The sequence below is a fragment of the Hippopotamus amphibius genome, chromosome 10 (assembly GCF_030028045.1).
Source record: "Hippopotamus amphibius kiboko isolate mHipAmp2 chromosome 10, mHipAmp2.hap2, whole genome shotgun sequence".
Classification (NCBI taxonomy): Eukaryota; Metazoa; Chordata; class Mammalia; order Artiodactyla; family Hippopotamidae; genus Hippopotamus; species Hippopotamus amphibius.
In genome coordinates, this window is record NC_080195.1 from 50,677,312 (window position 1) to 50,699,854 (window position 22,543).

At 35.4% G+C, this 22,543-nt stretch overlaps 2 protein-coding genes across 2 annotated transcripts in view; both read right to left on the reverse strand.

Moving 5' to 3' along the window:
* The window catches only part of SLC15A2 (solute carrier family 15 member 2), a 46,379-nt gene extending 43,796 nt beyond the window's left edge, over window positions 1-2,583 (reverse strand). Inside the window, exons 1-2 of the mRNA XM_057697533.1 lie at window positions 2,446-2,583; window positions 497-584 (exon numbers count right to left, since the gene is read on the reverse strand). Coding sequence (XP_057553516.1) covers window positions 497-584; window positions 2,446-2,583 — 226 coding nt within the window. The remainder of the gene's footprint in view (window positions 1-496; window positions 585-2,445) is intronic.
* A 6,055-nt stretch (window positions 2,584-8,638) lies between these two features.
* EAF2 (ELL associated factor 2) overlaps window positions 8,639-22,543 on the reverse strand; it is a 58,000-nt gene continuing 44,095 nt past the window's right edge. The window contains exons 5-6 of the mRNA XM_057697532.1: window positions 20,501-20,761; window positions 8,639-9,081 (exon numbers count right to left, since the gene is read on the reverse strand). Coding sequence (XP_057553515.1) covers window positions 9,035-9,081; window positions 20,501-20,761 — 308 coding nt within the window. The 3' untranslated portion in view covers window positions 8,639-9,034. The remainder of the gene's footprint in view (window positions 9,082-20,500; window positions 20,762-22,543) is intronic.

The following is a 22,543-nucleotide window of genomic DNA, read 5'->3' on the forward strand; positions in this document are numbered from 1 at the left end:
TACTGGTGAAGGCGACTGAGGGGTGACTGCTGGGCAGTAGAAGCAGGGCCGCTCGGAGTTGTGGGAGCGAATGGGGCTATGCTTAGTGTACAAACGCAATACTCCTTCCTTCAGTCTATGTGTACTGAGCATCATTTAGGCCAATCCGAAAGAAAACATAGGCCTTCTAATATCCTTCCTTCTCCTTCCCAGCAACAATATTATCCATAGACCTTAGGAACAGAAATGAAGAGTGGAATGCTGCTGATGAGAGTTTTTCCACTTATATTCTCATAGGCTGTGCTCTGGTTTCCACTAGGCCTTTCTGTTCTTGGCCTGTAAGAGTTAGTAAGTGAAATCCCATGAGGCATTTTTGGGAAGTCTTCACCAAAGGAAAGGACCAATTGGATGAAGGCAGAAAGAGTAGATAAGGGAAATAAGTGCATGTAAGACAGGTTGTTACAAACATGGGGTGAGAGTGAGTGGAGATGAGTAGGACTCAGGGACACAAAATTACCTTTCATGCCATAATAGGAAAAGCGCTCACAGAATTCATTCACCACAATAAAGATAATACTCAGTGGATAGTTCGAGCCACAGATTTTCTATGAAACAAAAAGGCAATGGTTCAAGCATGAACTACATTTCCCTATTAAAACCATTAGGTTACTCCATAGCAGAAAAAAATCATTTATTTTAAGTCATCATGATAGGTCATGTGAAACAATGGCCCCTACGCTTCGTGAAACAGCCAGTGTCATACTATAAGTGCTTGTGTTGCTGATTCAGCAGTAAGAGAAACTATTCTGAACATCACTTTGTTCCTCATTCATTTAACATGGAACTGCTCAGGCATTCCTTCATACTACACACCAGGACCTGTTCATCGTCCCATAAGTACTAAATGAAAAGCATGGGGCTCTGGGCCGGAGAATAATCATACTTATTTCCAGGAACAGAACACAGAGTTGGCCTCTGGAGCATCTGACGTCCAGGCAGTTACACTCAGATCTCAGTATCCTGCTTAGTTCCACTGTGTGGATTAACCTTTCTGTCCCCACCATCCCCGTTCACTGTGCTGGGAGGAATCCTAACAAGATGAAGGCTTCCCATTGAGCGGCTCCTGAAGCCAGGCACAGAGCCCAATACAGATTCCTAAAGGTAAGATGATTGATCCCCTTGACCTTGGTCAGAGAGTTCTTAAATCTTATCAAATTAATTGTCCATTCTTTCCATGAAAGAGAGATTCTATAACATTTTCATGCTAATCCGTTTGGGCATTAACAGGAGCATGCTATTTCATGCACTGTATCAGTCAGAATAAAAGAAATAGCATGTTTTATTTCAAATCCCCACCCATTATGACAGCCCAGCCAACATGAGAGGGGGATTGAGATAGATGTCCTTGGTTCAGTCGAATCTTATCATGAGATTTTTATTGCCTTTTCTTATTCATAGCATGTACATACATGTACATACAGCCTCAAAATTCTTCAGGACCAGAAGTTAAATAAATAAATGATAAATTAATAAACTAATGTATTCATTCTTTTATCCACATGGATATATATAAACAACCCTCCAAAATAATAATATACATTAATGTATGATAAAAAACTTGCTGGAAAGACACAATGAACTAGTCTTCTTACCTTCTCAGCTCACAGCTTGAGAATCATGCAACCTGAAGTTTAGTTAACACACTTCTACTAGCTATGAAACACTGTCACTGGCTGTGTTAGCATACTGATCGAGGCCATGTCACTACACCTGGCTTTATACTTCAGTTTTGTTATTCCAAAGAAACTACCACCTCTAGACTACTACTATAGTTACCCCTTTGTCTGCAGTAAGAACTCAGTAAATACTGGCTAGTATTACTATATCCTCTCCACTTACAGGATTTTGATATGAGGATTGAATAAGAATTGGGAAGACTTTACCAAGTGTATAAAGTAAAACATTATTATTACTTCCTTGTCTCTCTGTCCTTTCTCTCACTGTAAACTGGAACACGGTAACAGAGACTAGCTCTATGCTAAAACTTCTCTTGGTGCCCAGCATAGACTCTGCACACAGGGGAAACTAAGGGGTGAGATTTTTTGTTTTTTTGGTTTTTTTTGGTAAAGAAAGAACAATCACACACAGTTCTCCAGAAAGGAATACTTGCCAAGTTTCCCTGGGCATTCAAATTTCTTTTTTTTCCACCCTAGAGAAACTCAGAATATACAATGAAATACAGCTAAGGCCTGGATACCAACGAAAGAACTCTGATTACCTCTTCCTGCTGCTTCCTCTCCTAAGGAAACTTCTGTTCAGGTTTGGTTTACAGGTTAATTCTAACTCCAAGAAAGAATAGTTTTCAATATTCTAAAACAGCTCAGTGTGAAGCTCCAGGGGCCAAGGAGGAAAATCAAAAGAGTAAGTCTGTTCCTGTCAGAGGCAGAACTCAATCCGAGGACTCACCGGAGATGGCTTCTTTGGAAAGCTGGAGGGTCGAGGTAGTACCTCTTCAGTGGAAACAGGTAAAAAAGGAGTTTCCTTAGACTCATTTTTCTGGAAGGGATTCATGGCTGGCTCCTTACTCGCTCTCTCTTCAAGCATTTGGCTTTGGTAGGCAGTTGGGACAGCTGCCAGGCTACTGTGAAAAGGGGGACTGGGGGGGGAAGAGGGGGTGGCTTCACCAACTAGGTTTAACCCTGTGGGTGTCAGGCTTCAGCAGCTGCCTGCAAAGCAGAAACTATAGGAAAAGAAAGGATTGGGTCTCAGACTAGTTCAAAAGAATGTTTATGTCAAAGGTAGAGCACAAGGAAATGAGAAGAACACATCATGGGATCAGACAGTATACTGCTGGAGAGTTGGAAATAAGTGGAAATTAGCTAACAATGCCTGGAGCATAGCCTGAAGCACAGATTTTAAAATTGATTTCAGGGTAATAATAGCTGCCATTTATCCCACACCTATTGCAGGGAAAGTTTATACATACACACACACACACACACATAAAATCTACATGTCCTAATTCTTCCTACTATCCTCATTTTATAGGAACTAATGTCCCAAGAAGTTATGTAATTTGTCCAAAGTCATGTGGCCAGTAAGTGGCACATCTGGAATTTTCACTATGCCATTACATTTAGTTTAGTATCAGTAATGCCTGTGGTCATTACTTAGGAATGGAAGCTATGAAAATAGAAACATAGGAATGTAGGGGCATTGAAATGCATTGAAGAGGGAAAGTTATCTCCAAATTCAATTTGGAGAGATACAAAGAATGTTGATTTTTGGTTTTCAGCATAATAAAGTTTAACTAGAAATATCTTATAGGCAATTAAAGAGGTGGAGCTAAAGAAAACAAAAGGAAAGGGCTGGTGATGTACTTTTGGGAATCATTCTTCTCCTTTACTAAATTCATTCCCTGTGTTTTCATTTTCTCACTTAAGAATGAATCCATCATTTCATTAGCAAATAAAATTTAATTTTTGTGAAAATTATGAGCCAGTTATTTTCTAGGAACCATTATAAACATCATTTTTCTTAATTTTCAGTGAATGGACTCCCAAGTGACTCCAGAATACAATATTTAGTTCTTATCACAGGAAGAACAAGAATAGACATGACAATGATAGATCCATTTTATACAATATTATTTTTGCTAAGTTAAAGAGGTAAAAGAACAAGAGAGTATGGGGCCCATCTAGTTGTCAATCAAAAGAAAAAGGAAAAGAATGTCTAGAGAGCAATAAGAAAAATGAAGACTAAACCAAAAAAGAAGTCAGGAAACAGGAGAATGAATTATTTTATTTTAGAATATGAGAACCTATGACTCTATCCCTCATAAAATTCTTACATTACCTATTTGAGTAATTTATTGACAAATAAGACCAGGATAAACTCTACCCTTTCCTCCCTAAACTCTATCCCAGACTTTGACCATGCTTTCTCAGCTTCTATTACACTCCTCGCCCTGCTTCTCTCCCACCATCATTTACCCAAAGAAGAGTCCAGCTTCATTTCTGCTTATGACATTAATGATTAAGCTGTAGTTATTCTTTCAGGAAGTACTGCCCTTTCTGACCTAGTTTGGTTAATGACTCTGGATACAAAAGAAATGAACAGTCAAAAGTTACTAGTCAAGTTAACCACTAGAGGCACAGATGCCTTTAAGATCTAATTATATCAGTGGCTCCCCCTTCTGTGGCCTTGTACCTCTGGGATAGCATTTGATCTCACAGAGCAGATAGAATAGCACCTGTAGGCAAGGCACCAATTCATTCGTGCTCATAGGTGCCCTAAATACCAAACTTTAGAGTATTGGCATTGGTTCTCTGACACTCATTTGTTTAGGTGAAAATCTTTTGATTATGGCAATACAATGCTAGCATTTATAGAATCAAATAATATCAGAGATGGAAGGAATCTTAATCTTGTCCTATGTAAACTAAACTTCCCTGATGATAAAAATCACTTAGGGATATATATATACACACACATATATATTTATATTTGTATGTACACATATATGTATATTTCCAGAGCACTTCTCTCACACACACACACACACACACATATTTACAGGCCTTTCCTTTGAAAATTCTTATTCAATAGATCTAAGTAGGTATTTAAGAACTTGTATTTTTAACAAGCATCTCTGATAATTCTTATAATAGGGATTTGGCGAACACTGGATGAAATCCCTCTCCTAGTATAGCCTAAAGAGTATTACAGAAGAGTTCAGATTAGAATTCCAGCCTCCAAGACCTATTCTAGAGCCTTTTCTTTCTTATCAAGATGCCTCCTCTATGCCATCATTTTTGCTAAGTTGAAATCAGATAGAAGGATGAAAGGGAAAAGATCAAAGAGAAAAGCAACTCCTGAATAGAGATGAGTACAAACTCTTCAGAGATTAAAAAAAAATTATAGAGTGGAAGAATCTAAAATAGTGATAAGAGTAAAAAATATTTGTGACCTCCTGATTATGATAGAAGAGAGTGATTTTAGTCATGTACAGAAGGGAGGCTGAAGCTCTCAAGTGATAGATACTAATATAGTCAGAGAGAAGAGGCAAAAATGAAATTAAAAGAGAACATGTATTTAGCAAGGTGTATGAATACAAAATCATCACAGAAATAAATTGTATTTGAATATTAGCAAAAACAAATAGAAAAGTGAATTAAAAAATTATACTAGTTATAATAGCATAAAAAATACCTAGAAATAAATCTATTGAAAGATGTTTAAGACATCAAAGCTAAACACTCTACAACATTATTGAAAGAAATAAAAGATTTTAAAAAATGGAGCGACATACCATGCTCATGATTTGGAAGGCTCAGTAAAAATGTCAGTAATCCCCAAATTTAAGCTATAATTGCAACACAAAACCCAACAGGTTTTGTGAGTATAGAAAATGACAAGTTGATTTTTAAAATTCATATGGAGATGCAAAAAGCCAAGAATAGCAAAGGCAATCTTAAAGAACGATAGTAGAGGATTTGTACTACCCAGTAGGAGACCTATTATAAAGCTACAGTCATTATAACAGAGTGGAACTGACACAAAGATAGATAAGGCAACCAATGCATCAGAACAGAGTGCAGAAAAAGACCCTCATATATACCGAGGCAGAATTTATGACAAACATGACACTGCAGTGCAGTGGGGGAAATGAGGGTGTTTTCAATTTAAAAAACACCATCTGGATACTCATATGGAAAAAAGTGTTTACCCTTATCATACACCATGCATAAAAACCAATTCAATACAGATTACAGATCTAACTGTTAAAGTTTAAAAAAAATAAAGCTTTTAGAGGAAAACATAAGAGAACATCTTTATAACCGTGGATAAGCCAAGATTCTTAAATAAGACATTAAATATGGTAATCATAAAAGAAAAACAATTGATATATGGGACAGTATTAAAATTAATAATTGTTTTGTTCACCAAAAGATACTATAAAAGTAAAAAGACAACTCACAAAGTGGGAGAAAATGTTCATATTACATATGTGGTCAAAGGATTTGTGTCCAGACTATATAAAACCACTGCAAAAATCAGTAACAAAAAGATTTATATTCAGATTTTTAAGTCTTTTGCAATTATAAGTAATACTGCAATAATAACCTTGCAAATAAGCCAAATGTATCTGTAGAATGAATTTCTAGAAGTGAGGCTGCTGTGACAAAAAATGTTTTTATAATTTTTACAACTGCCGATTCATTTTCTGTTTTCTATTTAGTTGTTTGTCCCCTTCTTGTAAGTTTGTAAGATCTACTTCTATATCATTTATATTAATGCTCTGCTATCTTCTATGTTGCAAATATTTTTTCTATTGATTTTGTTTGTGGACTTTTAAAATTAAATGTAACTTAAAAGGTACAAATCTTAAGTGTAAAACACTATTTTTTACATGTGTAACTCACACAACTACCACCCAGGTAAGATTATATATATTTATAACAAATACATTATTTATAATTTATATTATATACTAGAAATCATATATTATACTACTACAAATTGAGTCAGTCCCTATGAGTCAGTCCCTGTGAGGAAGCTCTCAACCTTTTTAGAATATATTTTTATAATATTTTTTCCATTCTTGAGTTGTTAATTTTGATTCATCTCTTAATAAATTGGAAATTACTAAAGTAATTATTACACGAATGGTATGTGAATGATACCATTCCTGAATTCTGACATGTCTAAAAATGCCTTAGCAAACTGTGGATGATAGTTGATGAATTCATAGGTCACACTTATACCCTTGTGCAGGTGCAGCTTTACTAACTTTAGAGTTTTAGTGTAGTGTTATGGAATAGTTCAAAGCCCACTGATTTTTGTTCCTTTGTAGCCAACTTACTTTCATTAGTTTCACACTTATCATCAGTTTCATTCAACCACTCAGAAAGGCCAAACTAAAAGAATATGAGCTTATGTTAACTAACCTTATTTTAATAATCATTTCATAATATATATACATATCAAATCATCACATTATACAACTTAAACTTATACAATGTTATATGTCAATTATATCTCAATACAGCTGGGAGAAGAAAATGTATGTGCTTAGAATCATGTGAAGATGGTTCTGGCAGAGAACCTCATATCTGAGAACTTGTCTCGTCCACTGCTCCCTACATTTTAATGTCTGAAAATGCAACAAGTAAGGAGATAAGAGAAGCACAGAAGATACTACTTCCTTCCTCTCTAAGCTACTTATATTTACCCTAAAGGGGTATAGAGAACAATATGCTAGGTATATCCATAAATGATCTTTAAGAAGTGTTTCATTTATGTGGGAAATTAAAAAAAGGGGGGGACAGATGAGCTGTTTAGATTGCAGGAGATACACTTTGAGAACATAATGTGTGTTGTGTAGCCGGCATTATCAGCTCATACCACCATGTACTCATTTTTGGTACAACAAACACTAATAAGAGAAATTTCAGCATAACAACTTTCAGTAAAAACCATTATAATTTGTATTCCTATATTAAAATGATAAGCTACTCTGAATATTCGAGCTTGTTTTAGTTAAGTAATAAATAACATAGTTGAGGTAATAATGAATAAAACAAAAGTGAAAATATAGTTGAAGGTACGTCAGAGAAAGAAAGGGGGTGAGAAGAAAGTGGGAGAAATTAAAAGCAAAACTTAAGGATTTCAAAAAAATATATAGAACTACAGAACTTCCTATGAAAAGAGGTATGGTTGAATAAAAAATTTTTCATAATTGTCAAAACTTGGAAGTAACCAAGATTCCTTCAGTAAGTTAGTGGATAAATAAACTATGGGACATCCAAACAATATAATATTATTCAGTGCTAAAAAGAAATGAACTATCAAGTCATGAAAAAGACATGGAGGAAACTTAAGTGCATATTACTAGGTGAAAGAAGCCAATCTGAAAAGGCTGCATAATGTATGATTCCAATTATAAGATATCCTGGAAAAGGCAAAACTAAGGAGACAGCAAAAAGATTACTGATTACCAGGGGCTGGCGTGCGGAGCAATGAATTGGCAGAGCACAGGATTTTTAAGGCAGTGAAACTATCCTATATGATACTACAGTGGTGGATAAATGTCATTATACATTTGTTAACACCGATAGAATGTACACAAAGAGTGAACTCTAATGTAAACTATGGACTTTGGGTGATGGTGTGTGAATGTGTGTTCATCAGTTATAAAAAAAAAAAAATGTACCACTCTGGTGCAGGATGTTCATAGTTGGGGAGGTTGTGCATGTGTGGGAACAGGGCGTATATGAGAATTCTCTGTATGTTCTGTTCAGTTTTGCTGTGAAACTAAAACTGCTCTTAAGAGTAAAGATTATTAATTTAAAGGAAAGAACTTGCTGCTGCAGGTTAGTGACTCTCAACTATAATATTTATCATTTCCCCCAAATTCAAAAATATTATACAGATAAATATTAACTATCTCATTAACATAGATGCTTACTTTTACTCTCAAAAGTAAAATAAGAAAATTATTTAAAAATATTGAAGAGATAAGAGAACATGATAAAATATATGAGTGATAAAAGAACAAATATTTCATTAAAACAGTTACTTAGCTTCACCTGTACCCTAAGTTTTAGCTTAATTTTCAACCAAAATTTAAGGAATAAAAGAAAGAAAGGCTCAGAGATATAATTAAAACCAGGACATTTATTATAAATCAACAATTTTGACATTTCACAATTGAAGACAGCAGTGTGGTAAAACAGAACACTGAACCTGAACTTTAGAGCACCTGATCTGCCACTTGTTAACTAACAATATGTGGGCAAGTAACCTAACCTCTGAGTTTGTTTCCTCATCTGTAAAACTTCATGAGTTTTGTCAAGATTAAATGAAAACACTTGAAAATGCTGGTACCCCTAAGAGGTAAAAAATGTAACATCAACTGAAAATTCTGAATCAGATTAAATTTCTCTTATCATCAAAGTTAAGATACATTTTTCTCAGTCTTAGGAATTTTTATTCCTAATAAAATATAAATTATCATATCTTGTAAATTTTATACTTATAGCTGAATATTTCTTCAGTCATCACTGTCACTTCCGGATTCACTCAGCTCCAAATCATTTCCTAAAATAAAAAAAGCAAGACTGTCACTACATTGATTGAACATTTAATATTTTAACATTTAATGTTTTTGGATAACAAAGATATTTTTACAAAATATAACCCCAAAGTGATCCTGTTTAGCCAGCATTGTCTTTAAATTATAGGATAAGCAATCTGATCACATCAGTAACAACTTAATTAATACTGCCTCTAAAGAAAAAACAAACCATCCATCTTCAGCATAGTTTTAGTATCACCTGGTATCTACTGACATTTTAGTCTTCTTTCACATAACAACATCATCCTTCTTTTATACCACTGATTTAATTACTTCAGGAAAGGAGGAGAAAAATGTGGTTTAGAAGATCAGACTATGTTGAAGAGTGGGAAAAAGTTTTATAATTTTTTACTTCAAATTCAGTCAAAGTCATTAAGTAGTGTATGTTAAGAGTAACTCATCACTGATTTTTTTGTAATTCATCCATGTGCTTACAGTCCAGTAAGGGAGAGAGACAATAAACAAATATATAATGTAATATTTATCCTAAGTAGGGACAAATATTAAATTATTTAGATGGGTATGGGGAGAGTGGTGGGAGGTGCTATTTTAGACAGCAGAGTTAGGAATGCCTCCTCAAAGTGGGACATTAGAACAGAGATCCAAAGGTAGAGACAGAGTCATGAAAATACAGAGACTGGGGAAACTGTCCAGGCTCAGGAAAAAGCAAATACAAATGTCCCAAGGCAGAAGCATGCTTCTTGTGTTCTCTGACAGCAAGAACACCACTGTGGCTGGAGTGGAATGAATAAGGAAGAGAATGTTGGGAAATAGGTCAGAAAGATATCCAGAAGACAGTGGTGTGTAGGTCATGTAAAAACTTTGGATTTTGTTTGAAATGTAGTGGGAGTTCAATTCATTGGAAAATTTTAAGCAGGCAACTGACTTGAACACTAGTGTACAAGGGTGAGTCAAAAATTATCTGCACTCTGGCTGTAGAATTTATTTTGATTAACTTTTAGAAAAGACAAATACATCATTTTTTGACATAATCTTCTTACTTTTCAATACACTTTGTCCATCTGTCAACATGGCTTCGTATTCCCTCAGTAAAAAAGGTTTTAGGCTGAGCTGCAAGCCATGAATGCACCGCTGTCTTTACTTCATCAGAAGTGAATCTTTGTCCTCGTAGGGCTGCTTTCAGGGGACTGAACAGGTGAAAGTCTGATGGAGCAGGATCAGGACTATAGGGAGGATGCTTTAACACCTCAAAACGAAATTTTTGCAGAGTGTCGACAGTGTGGGCAGAAGTGCGTGGACGTGCATTGTCATGCAAGATCACAACGCCCTTGGATAGCAGTCCTCTGCATTTAATCTGAATTTTAGGCTTCAGCTCTTCAATAAGCATCTCAGTGTAATAAGCACTGTTGACTGTTGAACCTTTTTCCTGCTAATGTTCCAATACTGGCCCTTGAGAATCCCAGAAAATGGTAAGCATCAATTTTCCACCTGATGTTTGATTTTTGAACTTTTTCTTGGTCAGCAATTGGGGATGTTTCCATTCCATACTCTGCCATTTACTCTTAGGTTAGTAATGATGAACCCATGTCTCATCACAGTAATGATTCTCTTTAAGAAACTTTCACCTCTTTAGAGTATTGGTCCAAATTTTGTTTGCAGATACCCAAACACTTCTGTTTATGCTCTTCCGTGAGTTGTTTCGGTACCTATCTTGCACAAACTTTTCAAAACCTAAGTCTGCCATGGATTACTTCATTTTGAGGTGTTAAAGTATCCTCCCTATAGTGCTGATCTTGCTCCATCGGACTTTCACCTGTTTGGTCCCCTGAAAGCAGTCCTACGAAGAGAAAGATTCACTTCTGATGAAGAAGTGAAGACAGCGATGCATTCATGGCTCACAGCTCAGCCTAAACCATTTTTTAATGAGGGAATACGAAACCCTGTTGACAGATGGACAAAGTATATTGAAAAGCAAGGAGATTATGTCGAAAAATGATGCATTTTGTCTTTTCTAAAAGTTAATTAAAGTACATTCTACAGCCAAAGTGTGGATAATGTTTGACTCACACTTGTGTATCTGTGAATAGACTATAATGGTGGGAAAGAAACATGGAATCAGGGAGAACAGTTATGAGTCTAAGCAGTTTCTCATGTAAGATATAATATTGGCTTTGAGAAAGACAAATACTATGTGATTTCACTTATACGTGGAATCTAAAAAACAAAACAAAGGAACAAATATAAAGAGAAACAGAGTGACAAATACAGGGAAAAAACAGATGCCAGAGTGGAGCTGGGTAGGGTGAGGAGGGAAGCAGGTAAGAGAGATTAAGTGGCACAAACTTTCAGTTATAAAATACATGAGTCACAAGTATGAAAGGTACAGTGTGGGGAATATAGTCAATAACTACGTAATATCTTTGTGTGGTGACAGATGACAACTAGACTTATTATGGTGGTCATTTTGAAATGTATAGAAATATCAAATCACTGTGATGTGTACCAAGAACTAACACAGTGTTGTAGGTCAATTATACTTCAAAAACAAACTCATAGAAAAACATCAGATCTGTGGCTACCATGAGTAGGGGTGGAGGGGAGGGGGAATTAGATAAAAGGCAGTCAAAAGGTACAACTTCCAGCTAAGAGATAAATACTAGGGATGTAATGTATAACATGATAAAAAAAATTAACACTTTTGTATGTTATAAAAAAAAAGTTGTCAAGAGAGTAAATCCTAAGAGTTCTCATCACAAGGAAAAAATTTTTTTCCTATTGCTTTAATGTTTTATCTACATGAGATGATGCATAATCGCTAAACCTATTGCAGTAATCATTTCAGGATATATGTAGTCAAACAGTTGTACACTTTAAAATTATAAAGTGCTATATGCCAATTATATCGCAATAAAGCTGGGGAAAAAAAATTTTGGCTTAGACTCAGGTGGTTCAGGTGAAGGTGGTGCTAAGTGGTCAGATTTATAATTTGCTTTGAAGATAGATAGAGCTTACAGGACTATCAACAGTACTGGACTTAGTGTATGAGAGAAAGAGAAAAGTGAAGTATGACTCCCCAAGATTTCTGGTCTGAAAAACTGGATAAATGGTGGTATCATTTACTAAGATGAGAAACACCAGAGGAACAAGATAGTGTAAAAAAAAAAAAACACACACACAAGTTCAATTTTTAACATGGTGCATTTGAAATACCTAGTAAATATTCAAGTATACACAGTATAGGCAATTGGACATATTGTACAAGTCTGAAGCTCAGGGTAGAGGCTACAGCTACGAAGATTTGGGAGTCACTGATTATAGGCGGTTTAATTGAAGCTATAAGATTGGATAAATCTTTTGGGTAGTAAATTACAATGGTTAAAAAAATCTTGTATTTTTAAATTACTCTACAATCAACAAAAGCTGGCATATTTTGAAGTTAATATCCAATTTAAGAGGAGTAGTTTTTAGGCCATATATAAGTTGTTATAAGATACCTCAGTCCATTGCATGAACTCCAGAACTAACCATATCAGTTGACAAAGAAATCTGCTAAAGTTTCTTTTGTGCATCTGGTTCACATGACCATTTTACCATTTTCAAGGCTTAAGTTTCTACTTTATACAGCTACTGTATGGCATTAGAATGTTCATCTTGAAGTGATGCCTCTAAAATGAGTTTTTCAAGTGATACAAGCCCAAATGTCCTTGAGTTCCACTTTTCTTAATAGACTTCATACTATGGAGGTTATAAGCACAGTATTACCATGCTGTTAGTTTAAATATTCAGTTTTTAAGATATGAGATTAGCCTCTGAATATGAGATTCTTAGTAAAGGAAATAATGTTTTCAATCAAAGTGGTAATTATGACTTGGAAAAAAAGAGTATACCCACAGCAAATGCATTCAGGTACCTAAGCCAATGTTTCTCAATGAGGGCGATACTGCCCCCTAGGAGATGTTACAGAAATGTATGTGAGGGGTTGCTTGTCCCAGTGATTTGCAGATTGCTAGCGGCATTTAGTGGAAGGTGAATTTAAGAATCTGAAATGTCTTGTAATGCAAGGACCAGTCGTGCACAATAAAGAACTCTTCTACATGCTGTAAAACTTTTGAAAGTCCAGTGGGATACTCATGTATTTGAAAGATTTGTTTATAACTTTAAGGCCAGAACTAATTGCATTTTTATAAATGAAAAGTACCCTTTTGCACAGATTTAAAATTCTCTGAAATTTACAAGGATGCAACTGTCATGTAAACTGAAGGAAGACTTTACTTTTCGGGGGGAAACTTACAAAGAATTTTTTAATTGTTTTTGAAAACAGTGATATCTATGTTGCTCACTGTCTTTGGGTCAGCAATACAGCACCTCAAAACTTATCTGTGTACGCAGTTCTATGAATATATATGTACATACCTTTCCAGTCCTTATTTTAACAAGTTAAATAGAAAAATTCTTGACATATAAGTTCAATATTGCCTTGCTTCTCTTAATTCCAAATATGTTCATTGAAAGTAAGTGCAAACATATGGCACTTTGTTATGTCTTCTGGCCATGCCTGAACATTTACAAAGTAAAATATATATTACTTTACTATAAATTATTTTCCTTTTGTCTTCCCAGAGAAAACCATAATTCAGAAAGACACATACAACCCAATGTTCACTGCAGCACTATGTACAATAACCAGGTCATGGAAGCAACCTAAATGTCCATCAACAGATGAATGGATAAAGAAGATGTGGTACATGTATACAATGGAATATTACTCAGCCATAAAAAGGAAAAAAATTGGGACATTTGTAGAGACATGGATGGACCTAGAGACTGTCATACAGAGTGAAGTAAGTAAGAAAAAGAAAAACAAATATTGTATATTAACGCATATATGCAGAATCTAGAAAAATGGTACAGATCAACCAGTTGCAGAAATAGAGACAAAGATGTAGAGAACAAACATATAGACACCAAGTGGGGAAAGTTGGGGGGTGTTGAGGTGGGCTGAACTGGGAGATTGGGATTGCCATATATACATTACTAATAAGGAAAAAAATATCAAATTGTACACCTTAAATATATGCAGTTTATTTTTATTTTTTTAAAATAAATTTATTATTTATTTATTTATTTATTTATTTATTGGGTGTGTTTGGTCTTCGTTGCTGCGAGGGCTTTCTCTAGCTGCAGCGAGCAGGGGCTATTTTTTGTTGTGGTGCATGGGCTCCTCATTGCTGTGGCTTTTCTTGTTGCGGAACACAGGCTCTAGGTGCATGGGCTTCAGTAGTTGCGGCACATGGGCTCAGTAGTTGTGGCTCACGGGCTCTAAAGTGCAGGCTCAATAGTTGTGGCACACGGGCTTAGCTGCTCCGCCGCATGTGGGATCTTCCTGGAGCAGGGATCAAACCTGAGTCCCCTGCATTGGCAGGCAGATTCTTAACCACTGCACCACCTAGGAAGCCCTGAGGTTTATTGTATGTCAATTATATCTCAATAAAAGTTCTTAAAAATTATTTTTGTCTTAATATTACATTATTTTCAAAGATGTATGTGCCTAGATGATATTAAACTATGAAATTCATTTCAGAATAGTCAAGGGGGCTTAAAAATATGTTATAAAAGAGGGTGTTGAGTCTGCTAAGGTTGAAAATGGGATGACTGCAGCAGCAGTAAAAAGGGGTTTATTTTCTCTTATTAGGAAACTTAGAGTTTGGATAAAATGTATCAAGCAAAGAAATTAACTATATTTTTAAAAGAAATTCCAAGTGGTTATTACTTGTATAACAAGATTGCTGCTGATTTTTCCATATCATTTTTGCATCCAGAATATTTCTAAATTCTTTTATTATTTCTACCGTTTGTTGATTCCTTTGGATTTTCTAAGTAGACAATTACATTGTCTACAAATAAGGATCATTTTATTTCCTGTTTCCAATTCTTATTTTCATTTCTTTTACTTGTTTTACTGCATTCTCTAGAACCTTCAGTGCAACATTGAATAGAAATTATGATACTAGTCCTCCTTTGCTTCTTCCTGACTTTAATGGAAATGCTTCTAGAGTCTCTGTTAGGATAATGTTGGCAGCAGTTTTGTTTTTTGCAATTAACTTTTATAACGTTAAGGAAATTCCCTGATATTCAACCTCCAGGAAAAGTTTTAAAATTAAAAAATACTGACTTCTGTCAAATTCAAATTTGTTGAAATGATCATATGGTTTTATTCTTATAATCTGTTAATGTGGTAAATTATATTGATATCATTTCAGATACCAAACATTTCTTACATTTCTGTGATGAGCTTTCTTTGGTCATGATTTAGCTTGCTTATTTTAAGTACACTGGTTATTCAGTTTGCTAACATCTTAGTTAGTAATTTTGCACCCATGTACTTCAGTGAAATTGGTCTATAATGCTTTTTGTCTTCTGCTCAGTTTTGATACGGAGATTTTCCTAGAATTATCAAAGAACTGGGTTGCTTCCCCTACTCTTCTATTCTCTGAAACAGTTTGTAGAAGATAAGAACTGTTTTTTCCTTGAAGATTTGTTAAAATTCAGCTGTAAAACTTTCTTCAGTTTTCTAGCACCTTGTGGATATGGAGATAGGGTGAAGGAGGAAGAGACATTAATGGTTAATGGTTTTTTCAGACTTTCCATCCCTTTTTGAGTTAGATTTGGTAAATTTTACTTTTTTCCTAGAAAATCATCTATTTTTATGCCAAATTTACTGGGATAAAATTTTTGTAAAGTTTTCATAATTAAAAAGATAAAAACATATTATAATTTTAACTACTTTTTCATTCCTAATATTGTGGGTTTTTTCTTTTTTTCTTCATCAGCCCTAGTTAGAGGTTGGTCTTTTAATTAGTTTTCAAAGAAATAGCTTTTAGTCTTGTTGCTCCTCTAATGTTTCCTTGTTATCTATTGCACTAATTTCAATTCTAATCTATAATACTTTCTTCTCCTGCTTTAAGATGTTATTGTTCTTCTAGTTCCTCAAGGTGAAACTTTCACTCTTTATTTTCAATTTTTTTTTTTTAAAAGAACATTTTGAGGCTATAAATTTCCCTATCAGAATCACTTTGGTTGCACTCCAAAGTTGCTGATCTATTTTTGATATTGCTTAATTATAAATATTTTATAATTTCATTGTAATTTCCTTTTAACATGTAAGTCACCAGGTATGTGCTCCAAAGTTTCTAAGCATGCATTTTAAAGTATTTTTTGTTATTTATTTATACTCATTGTTTTGTAGTCATATGATATGATCAATAAAATATGAATTCTTTTAAATGTGCTATTTCATTTGTCCTAGCAGAAAGTAATTTCCATAAATGTTTTATATTTATATTCTTTTTTTTCCTTTTTAGATTGTAAGATTCGACATATTCACTATTAGAACAGGAATGTTCAGTCTCCAAAGGCAATAGAAATAAAAACGAAAATAAACAAATGGGAGCTAATAAACTTAGAAGCTTTTGTACAGCAAAGGAAACCATAAGTAATATGAAATGACAGCCTACAGAATGGGAGAAAATATTTGCAAATGATGCGACTGACAAGGGCTTAATTTCCAAAATATACAAACAGCTCATACACCTTGAGAACAAAAAAAAACCCAATTGAAAAATGGGCAGAAGACCTAAAGAGACATTTCTCCAAAGAAGAAATACAAATGGCCAATAGGGACAAGAAATGTTGCTCCCTAATTATTTTAGAGAAATGGAAAACAAAACTACAATGAGGGACCACTTCATACCAGTCAGAATGGCCATCATTAAAAAGTCTACAAATAAAAAATGCTTGGAGAGGGTGTGGAGAAAAGGGAACCCTCCTATACAGGTGGGAATGTAAGTTACTGCAGCCACTGTGGAAAACAGTACAGAGGTTCCTCAGAAAACTAAAAATAGAACTACCATATGATCCAGCAATCCCACTCCTAGGCATATATCCAGACAAAATTATAATTCAAAAAGATACATGCACCCCTATGTTCATAGCAGCACTATTCACAATAGCCAAGACATGGAAACAACCTAAATGGACACTGACAGATGAATGGATAAAGAAGATATGGCACATATACAATGGAATACTACTCAGCCACAAAAAAGAATGAAATATTGCCATTTGCAGCAACATGGGAGCAACTAGAGATTATCATACTAAGTGATGTAAGTCAGAAAGAGAAAGAAAAATACCATATGATATCATTCATATATGGAACCTAAAAGATGACGCAAATGAACCTATCTATGAAACAGAAACAAAATCAAGGACATAGACAATAGACTGATGGTTGCCAAGAGGAAGGGTGGTAGAAGACAGTTGGATTGGGAGTTTAGGATTAGCAGATGCAAGCTGGTATATATATTATGGCTAAACAAGAAGGTCCTACTGTATAGCACAGAAAACTACATTCAATATCCTGTGATAAACCATAATGGAAAGGAATATATATATATACACGTATATGTATATGTATATATATAGAGAGAGAGTCACTTTGCTGATAGCAGTAATTAACATATTATAATTCAGCTATATGTCAATAAAAAATAAAGTTAAAAAAAGATAAAAAGAAAAAATAAATGTGGACACAAACACACAGAGAAGGAAGATGGACGCCGAGTTTGGAGTGATGTGCCTACAAGCCAAGGAACACCAAGGACTGCCAGCAACCACCAGAAAATAGTAGGAGAGTCACAAAACAGATTCTTCTCCAGAGCCTCCAGAAGAAATCAACCCTGCTGACACTTTGATTTTAACTCCTGGACTCCAGAACTGTGAGAGAATACATTTCTGTTGTTTTAAATCACCTAGTTTGTGATATTTCCTAGCATTCCTAAGAAACTATCACAGTGTAGATTCTTCCATTTGTTTGTGCTCTTGCAAAACACAAATTGCTTCCTATGACTAATTTTAATTTACAGAAATGATACTGTGCTGTGGACCAAAAAAAACCAAAAAAGATAGCATTTATTATATTAAAAAAAAAAAAGAATGGGCATGTTAATTGTGTTGTTCAAAGATTTTATACCTTACTAAATTCTCTCTCCTCAATTATATATGCATTAAATCTACCATCATGCTAGACTTGTCAATTTCCCTACGTCTTCAATTTTTCTTTTATATATACAAACACACATATGTAACTAAACATATTTTAATGTATGTACATACATACATCATGAAGGTATATTATTATGGGCATACAAATTCCTCCTAGTATTTGTCATTATTTGGCCATTCAAGAAATCAGATGCTACAATTGCGCCTCTCAGGTAAAAATAATAGCATTAAAGACATAAATAACTGGAAGTTCAAAAGACCTTTGCTGGTCCCTAATTAACTCACAGTTTTACACGACCATAAACATAACCATAGTTTTACTTTACCACCGATTCTTGGCTCCTCCCTTATTTAGTTTTACTATAAAGCTAGGGTAGGTCAGTCTTTCCAAGATGCTTATCTTACCATTATTAATTAACACAGTGAGATTAATTTTAAACATACAGAAAGTCCCATTCTCCCCCAGAGAGTATCAACCTGCATGCCTTTATGAAAAAGAATTTACTGAGCATCTACTATATATCAGGTACTGTGCCAGCTGCTAGTACTCAGTGGTAAGCAAAGTAAACAAGATCACTGTCCTCCTGGAGCTTATACTCTAGAAGAGAGCAAATCAAGGAAATATGAATTTATAATTGAAACTGATATAAAGGAGATATTGTTCTGAAAATCTATAACAAGGGGGATTTGATCTTGTCAGAAAGGTCAAGAAAGGCCTTCCTGATAAAGTAAATCTTGAACTGTAATCTAAAGGAGAAAAAGTTAACTATATGAAAAGAAAGAAGTATTTCTAGCTGAATGGACAGTACGTGTATAGTCCCTGAGGTAGGCGAAAGTATTTGAGTGTGGTGACAAAAAGCCGGAAAATGTTGCTAGAGCAGAAAGAGCAAGACCGTTGTGTTCAAATGTTTTGTCTCTATGACAAAAGAGAGGATAAGCTACTGAAAAGTTCAAAGTAGGAGAGACAAATAATACTTGAATTATGAAAAGATCAATATGGCCACAGTGTACTTACTGGATCAAAAATGGGTTTGCGGGCTTCCCTGGTGGCGGAGAGGTTAAGAATCTGCCTGCCAATGCAAGGGACACGAGTTCGAGCCCTGGTCTGGGAAGATCCCACATGCCGCGGAGCAACTAAGCCCGTGCGCCACAACCACTGAGCCTGTGCTCTAGAGCCCATGAGCCACAAGTAGAGAAAGCCTGGGTACAGCAACAAAGACCCAGCACAGCCAAAAATAAATAAATTAATAAATTTTTTAAATGGGTTTGAATGATGAACCCAGTGACAGGGCAAGAATAAGGATGCAGATACAGAGAATGGACTGGAGGACATGGGGATGGGGGGGGCCGGGGGGTGAAGGGGAAGCTGGGACAAAGTGAGAGAGTAGTATAGACATATAAACACTACCAACTGTAAAATAGATAGCTAGTGGGAAGTTGATCCCTTTGTTATAAAGGGAGATCAGCTCGATGATGGGTGATGCCTTAGAGGGCCAGGACAGGGAGAGCAGGAGTGAGTCGCGGGAGGGAGGGGGTATGGGGATATAAGTATAAATACAGCTGATTCACTTTGGTGTACCTCAAAAGCTGGTACAAGAGTGTAAAGCAATTATATTCCAATAAAAAGCTTAAAAAAGAATGGGTTTGAGTAGATAAGGGGTGAACCAATTAGGAAGTCATTGCATTCTTAAAGCAAGAAATAATGGTAAGTTTAAGTACATTGGTATTGGTGGAGATGCAGAGAAGCAGATGAATTTGAGATTAAGGAGGTAATAAAAACAGGACTCGGTGAAGGATTGACTATGCTGTAGAGAGGGAGAGGAACTCAACCTTAAAATACAATCACTTCTGGTTTGCATAATTAGATGAATCCTGCCTTCCCTAAGAAGAAACACAGTTAGCCAAAGGTTATAAATTTGTTTTGGACAAGGTGAATTTGAGATGCCTTTTAATATGAGATGTATTGGACTTATGTTCCTAGAGCTCAGAGGTGTGGGTCAGAGATGCAAATTTACAAGTCCTCTATATATAAGTATTGACTGCAATAGAATTATGGAGATTATCTGAGGAAAGAATATAGAATACAAAGGACCTAGAATTAAGCCTTGAGGAACTCCAGCTCTAATAACTGAGTAGAAGAGTATAAATCAGCAAAAAAGAGACAGAAAAGTATCCAGAAAGACAGGAGAAAAGCCAATAAGGCATTATGTCACAGAGTCAAAAGAATGAATAATTCAATGCTTAATGCTGCCAAATGAATAAAAAAGAAGTCTTTTTCTATCCAAATTTTAGAGCGTAATCAGTATGACTCCACTGTGAATTCTTACTTTTCCAATTACTCAGCTTATGTACACTTACTTAAAGTATTCATCAGAAGGCCACTGCTGTCATGATGTTTATTAGGACCAGCCACTATCTCAGGAATCCTGCACTGTGGCATGGTAGACATGGTAGGATGTTCTGAGACATAATTCTCTGGATCAGAAGGAGAGGATCTGCACTCTTCAACTTCTGAATCACTGGAACTATCTTCACTGCTTGAAGATGAGGAACTTTTGGAATCTGATGAACTATCACAGCTGCTCATCTGGTCCATTAGACTAGCTTCTGCCTTCAGTTCTGAAAATAAAACAGATGTTAATAGTGAGGTCAAATAAATAATATTAACTACAAATATTAAATAAATATAATTAAATTTGAATGTGTCAGTTTCTAGCAAACTTGACGAGGAATAAATAAGACTAAATATACATTCCCAGCATTTAGTGCATTTTATTTTAAAAACTCTGCCACTAGTACAAAATGAAAAGTAAAATCCCTCTTCCCACCCCCTCCTCAAGTTCCTTTAATCCTACTCCCCAGGAATAATCACTCCTAACATTTTCTTGTGACCATATATGTTTTAAAATTCTGCTTGGAAACTGGCATTTTATTTTTTTTAATTTTTATTTTTATTTATTTATTTATTATTTTTGGGGGGGGTACACCAAGTTCAATCATCTGTTTTTACACACATATCCCCATATTCCCTCCCTCCCTCGACTCCCCCCCACCCTCCCCGTCCCTGTCTTCTAAAGCATCATCCATCCTGGAATTGAACTCCCTTTGTTATACAGCAACTTCCCACTGGCTATCTATTTTACAGTTGGTAGTATATATATGTCTATGCTACTCTCTCACTTCGTCTCAGCTTCCCCTTCACCCTCTGCCCCCGCAAACCTCGAGTTCTCCAGTCCATTCTCTGCATCTGCGTCCTTGTTCTTGTCTTGTCACTGAGTTCATCAGTACCACTTTTAGATTCCGTATATATGAGTTAGCATACAATATTTGTCTTTCTCTTTCTGACTTACTTCACTCTGTATGACAGACTCTAGGTCTATCCACCTCATTACATATAGCTCCATCTCATTCCTTTTTATAGCTGAGTAATATTCCATTGTATATATTTGCCACATCTTTATCCATTCATTTGTTGATGGGCATTTAGGTTGCTTCCATGTTCTGGCTATTGTAAAGAGTGCTGCAATAAACATTATGGTACGGGTTTCTTTTCAGATTATGGTTTTCTTTGGGTATATGCCCAGTAGTGGGATTACTAGATCATATGGTAGTTCTATTTTTAGTTTTTTAAGGAACCTCCAAACTGTTTTCCATAGTGGCTGTACCAACTTACATTCCCACCAACAGTGCAGGAGAGTTCCCTTTTCTCCACACCCTCTCCAACATTGGTTGTTTCCAGATTTTGTGATGATGGCCATTCTGATCGGTGTGAGGTGATACCTCATTGTGGCTTTGACTTGCATTTCTCTGATGATGAGTGATGTTGAGCATCTTTTCATGTGTTTGTTGGCCATCTGTATGTCTTCTTTGGGGAAGTATCTATTTAGGTCTTCCGCCCATTTGTGGATTGGGTTATTTGCTTTTTTGGTATTAAGCTGTATGAGCTGCTTGTATATTTTGGAGGTTAATCCTTTGTCTGTTGTTTCATAGGCAACTATTTTTTCCCATTCTGAGGGTTGCCTTCTTCTCTTGTTTATGGCTTCTTTCGCTGTGCAAAAGCTTTTAAGTTTCATGAGGTCCCATTTGTATATTCTTGATTTTATTTCCATGATTCTAGGAGGTGGGTCAAAAAGGATCTTGCTTTGATGTATGTCATAGAGTGTTCTGCCTATGTTTTCCTCTAGGAGTTTTATAGTGTCTGGCCTTATGGAAACTGACATTTTAGATTTTGACACCCAGCTCACCTATTGTTAGAGCTTAAGTGTGGTCTTTGTTGCTACCCAACCAAGAGGTTTATTAAAAATGGCAACTTTTCTAGCAAAAATTACATCCCTGAACCCAAACCTTTCTTTCCCAGCTCTTCTCTGGTAGTACTTCTTTCTCCCCTGTCCTAGGTCTGGA